A 5,048-nucleotide genomic window follows, 5' to 3' on the forward strand; every position below is an offset into this window, starting at 1 on the left:
CTTAGGGTCATAATTATTCTTAAAGTAATCACTTGTTTAATTAAGTTTCATGTCATATTTTTGTTGAAGGACAATTTTAAATCTAAAAAAAAAAACATTAAGGACCTTTTGATTCAATAAGTGGAGGAAAGATATTTTTAAAACATTCCTAATAGGTTAAAAGACATTTTAGAGCATTTTTGAATAAAAAAAAAATTGAAATAAGTCATAATTTATCATAGAATTTTCTTGTTTAATATTATTCACATAGAAATACTTTATAGAAATTTGTAATATTAAATTCAAATTAAATTATTCAAATATTATGCTACTATATAGAAGTGTATAGAAGCAAGCATCCCTTCACGTACCTCTTTTAATTGAGTGTATTTATGAAGTTTTTGTATTTTCTTTATTTTAGCTTGTTTAATTTATTTTTTTTAGTCTTTTCTATATTTAAAAATCACATAAAAAATACTATAAATTATAATAATTAATAATTTAGAATATTTTTTAAATACATATAAAAAATTCGATTGACTTTTGAAATTTTATCTATACTATATAAATTAAAATAAAAAATAATATATATTATTTAAAAATTATATAAAAAATAATATAAATTTAAAAAATTAATATTTTAAAATTATATAAAAAATTGAATGACTCTTTAAATTTTATTTGCATCACAAAGAAAAATCGAGTAACATTGGGCCTCTCAAGAAACTTCTTCAACTTTTTAAAAATCTTTTTAAGCAAATAAATAAAGAAAAAAAAATTCAAATTAAAGAAAATACATGTTTTGGAAATTCGAAAACTTTTTCTTGTGTTTGGTTGAAAAGAAGTTGGGAAATTGTACATCATCAGGTCTTTCCAAAATACAAAGCACCTACCACCTTTAACCTCTCTATAATCGCTCCTCGAGCGACGAGCATAACAAATTCATTTCTTCCACCTTTCTGCGCCTCCACCTTCTCCTCTTCGCCACACCGATTTAGCACTCTTCTATTGATCTGTTAACAATGGCGGTATCTGCTTCTTCCGCTATCAATCTCTCCATCAAACCCTCACGCACCTCTCTCTCATGGAAAACTCACCTCTCTTCCACCTCCGCCTTCGCCGTTTCTCCTCTCTCTGGCCACCGTCAGTATCCGCGGTTCGTTATCTTCGCCATGGGCGCTAAACCGAAGGTCCTCGTAGCTGAAAAACTTGGCGAGGCCGGGGTCCATCTTCTTAAGGAATTTGCCGATGTTGATTGTTCCTATAACCTGACTCCTCAGGAGCTCTGCTCTAAGATCTCATTGTGTGATGCGTTGATTGTACGTAGTGGAACCAAGGTGAACAGAGAGGTATTCGAGTCATCCGGTGGACGGCTCAAAGTTGTTGGACGAGCTGGTGTTGGTATTGATAATGTCGATCTTGCAGCCGCGACTGAGCATGGATGCCTTGTTGTAAATGCCCCGACTGCTAACACTATTGCTGCTGCTGAGCATGGCATCGCCTTACTAACCGCTATGGCTCGAAATGTTGCTCAAGCCGATGCTTCCGTCAAAGCTGGTTAGTATATTCTACGCCTAATTTGGTTTATATCTATATAAATGACGGTGTATGTAGATTTTCCCTGAATATAATTTGTTTCATAAGTGCGAAACTCATGTAGTTTGAATGTGAGATTGTCTTTACGAGATTCTGATTAAAAAATCATTGCTATGGTCTTGTAGAGTAGATCAGATCTATGTTAAATTGGTCAAACTATTTAGTTCCTATTTTAATGAGAATATCCGCTGATCTGTTTTTCATAGTACTTGTGTTAATGGCTTGGTCAGGCGTACTCAAACTAGTACAGGCTTGCAACTCAACCTTGCTTAGGCGGGCTGTGCTTCATTTCTGAGCACTAAAATGCTTAGAGCATTTCACTGCGCATGAACTCTTATCTAGGAGAAGGAAACAGTAAATAGCTGGCAAAAATGGTGTAATTATTGCTGACAAAGTGATATATCAAACGAAGGAAATAATTTGACTAAATTTTGTTATTGTTAGAAATAGGAAATTGGCGATTTTAGATGAGTAAACTAGTCACTAAACCTTTATTAGATCCTCAGCTACATCTTTGATGTGAATAAAATATTCAGAATGGTTTTGGACTTATTACATGATCTTGTTTTCAAATATTTCACTAAATTGTAGTTTAATCAGTTCTTTCCATATAATATTTTTTCGTGCTTATAGCTATTCTTCTGAATCGTTGTATGTTTTTTTTTTAAAAATAAATAAATTCATTTCATCTTTCTTTACTCATGTTTTAATTTACACTTTTCTAGGCTTTTCATCTTTGACAACACTGTGTATCACTTGTTGCAGTTACTTTGTGTTAATACTGCCTTCTTAATCTCATTAACTTTTTTATTGGGAGACTGAAATGTTTAGTAAGTGTGGTAAATGATGAAGATTTATGTGGACATCATCACATTGCTACTGATAATGTGTCTTAAAGAAACAGGAAGGTCTGAGATAATCAGCAGCAACCTCTTTTTGGTCTCATTGTTGTTGTATCACATCTATGGCTGATTTTTCTTACACCATCCTTTTTCCTTTCTAGATGTACATCATATTTGGATTACAAAGGGTAACAAATCCTCAAGTTAGACTTGCTGGGTAGCTGCCTAGGCAAGACCATGCCACCAATTCTGTCTTTATCTTGCTACTTTGTTCATATGTTTATTGATGTAGGTTGATAATAGTGATTGCAATTATAACAGTTTTATGGCTGCTAATAGTTCCTCAATTATCCTAGTTGCTTTAGCATCTGAAGATCATAACCTTTGAAACTTTACCATGATTTGGTTTCCAGGGAAATGGCTGAGAAACAAATATGTTGGTGTCTCATTAGTTGGCAAAACACTTGCTGTGATGGGTTTTGGAAAGGTTGGATCAGAAGTTGCCAGGCGAGCTAAGGGGCTTGGCATGCATGTCATTGCTCATGATCCATATGCCCCTGCTGATCGTGCACGTGCCATTGGGGTGGAGCTCGTTAGCTTTGATAAAGCCATTACTTCTGCAGATTTTATCTCACTTCACATGCCCCTTACTCCTGCAACTAACAAGGTCCTAAATGATGAAACTTTTGCAAAGATGAAAAAGGGAGTACGGATTGTAAACGTTGCTCGTGGGGGAGTGATTGATGAAGATGCTTTGGTCAGGGCACTTGATGCAGGAATTGTGGCACAGGTTACATGATGCACTAATTTTTCAAACTGCTTCTTTCTGTGTGTTTTGCTGATATTCATGTCTGTCTAACAGTTGGGAGTCTAAAATCAATATTTACTTTCTTTCATTCCTGGATTAAAATATAAAATAGGCTTTCTCCATAGCTTATCTGTATTGATGTAAAAATAGATTTGCAGGCGGCACTTGATGTTTTCACTGTGGAGCCACCAAAGGATAGTAAGTTGGTTCAACATGAGAATGTAACTGCAACTCCTCATCTTGGTGCTAGTACTATGGAAGCTCAGGTCTGTGCTTGATGTCCGCTTTTGTTTCACACTTTTTGTACCAGTTTATACATGTCTTAGTACTGTCTGAACTTCTTGTTCAGGAAGGGGTGGCCATAGAGATAGCAGAAGCTGTTGTTGGAGCTTTGAGTGGAGAGCTTGCAGCTACTGCTGTCAATGCTCCAATGGTGCCTGCTGAGGTAAATCTGCAGAATATTTGTTGGTTATAATCCCTTTTTTTTTTATATTTGTTCAAATAAGGAAGGCTCAATACAGTGCCTTCAACTAGATTAGACTGCTCACTTAGTTAATTGTTGCCTGTTTCAATTTAACCAGTTATTTGTAATTGAAGAAGAGTCTCCTCCCAAAGTGTTGATAAAATGCATTGTTCTTTTTCATTTGTTTTTTGAGGAAGGGGGCTTGGAAGATTAGTTTGGAGTTGTGGTTAAAGGAAATATCATTTCTGCCTCTCCATAATGCAGGTGCTTTCTGAGCTGAAGCCTTTTGTTGCACTGGCTGAAAAACTTGGTAGACTTGCTGTCCAACTAGTAGCAGGTGGAAGTGGTGTGAAATCAGTGAAAGTAACTTATGGTTCAGCTAGAGCACCTGATGATCTTGACACAAGATTGCTTCGGGCCATGATAACTAAGGGATTGATTGAGCCTATTTCCAGTGCTTTTGTGAACTTGGTAAATGCAGATTTCACTGCTAAACAGAGGGGTCTGAGAATAACTGAAGAAAAATGTCTTCTAAATGGTTCTCCAGAAAGTCCACTCGAATTCATTCAGGTTCAGATTTCTAGTGTGGAGTCCATGTTTGCCAGTGCTCTTTCTGACTCTGGAGAGATAAGAGTGGAGGGCAGGGTTAAAGATGGAATCCCTCATTTGACAAAGGTTGGATCTTTTGAAGTCGATGTGAGCTTGGAGGGCAGCATCATTCTGTGCAGACAGGTTGATCAGCCAGGAATGATTGGAAAGGTGGGTAGCATCTTGTCTGAGGGGAATGTAAACGTAAGCTTCATGAGTGTTGGAAGGGTTGCTCCAAGGAAGCATGCTGTTATGGCTATTGGGGTGGATGACCAACCAAGCAAGGAGACATTGAAGAGGATTGGGGAAATTCCTGCTGTTGAGGAGTTTGTTTACCTCAAGATATAGGCACTATCAGATTTTCTGTCTGAATTATCTATGAAGCCAATTTTGGTATTGTTGTTTTGTCTACAAGTAGGATAATGTGGGATAGAAAAATAATTTGGATGTGAAATTATAAGTTTACTACGTTGAGTTTGTCAATTTGACAGTTTTTTGGGCTTCACGGGTGTTGAGCATTGGATTTTTCCTGTGTCAAACTTGTCTTTGGTGATTTGTTTTATCAGTTATTAGATACTCTAGGGCACCATATTTGTTCTAGGGGAATTTGATATGAACACAATTTGAAATCTTATGGAAATACTTGAACACGAACACGAATACTATAGGAAAATCACGAAAGCTTGAGACATGTCAAGAGTCAGACAATGTGCTAAGGATATTTCATTCGGTATAGGTGTGTCCTTTATTTTAGGATTTAGCAAGTTCTTCT

At 36.1% G+C, this 5,048-nt stretch overlaps 1 protein-coding gene across 1 annotated transcript; it reads left to right on the forward strand.

Annotated features, from left to right (window-relative positions):
- Positions 1 to 829: 829 nt before the first annotated feature.
- On the forward strand, positions 830 to 4,814 carry LOC129877427 (D-3-phosphoglycerate dehydrogenase 1, chloroplastic-like). The gene is made up of 5 exons (XM_055952925.1): positions 830 to 1,536; positions 2,831 to 3,207; positions 3,384 to 3,491; positions 3,575 to 3,670; positions 3,953 to 4,814. The coding sequence occupies exons 1-5, from the start codon at positions 1,002 to 1,004 to the stop codon at positions 4,622 to 4,624; spliced, it is 1,788 nt and encodes a 595-aa protein (XP_055808900.1). The 5' UTR covers positions 830 to 1,001; the 3' UTR covers positions 4,625 to 4,814.
- The last annotated feature ends 234 nt before the right edge of the window (positions 4,815 to 5,048 follow it).

Source organism: Solanum dulcamara, chromosome 12 (assembly GCF_947179165.1).
Source record: "Solanum dulcamara chromosome 12, daSolDulc1.2, whole genome shotgun sequence".
NCBI lineage: Eukaryota > Viridiplantae > Streptophyta > Magnoliopsida > Solanales > Solanaceae > Solanum > Solanum dulcamara.

Excerpts from the sequence above, each read along its gene's own strand:
- LOC129877427 (XM_055952925.1), top strand. The coding sequence starts at position 1,002 with ATGGCGGTATCTGCTTCTTCCGCTATCAATCTCTCCATCAAACCCTCA. Across the intron at positions 3,492-3,574 it reads CTAGTACTATGGAAGCTCAG|GAAGGGGTGGCCATAGAGAT; the intron begins GTCTGTGCTTGA and ends CTTCTTGTTCAG. Across the intron at positions 3,671-3,952 it reads CTCCAATGGTGCCTGCTGAG|GTGCTTTCTGAGCTGAAGCC; the intron begins GTAAATCTGCAG and ends TCCATAATGCAG.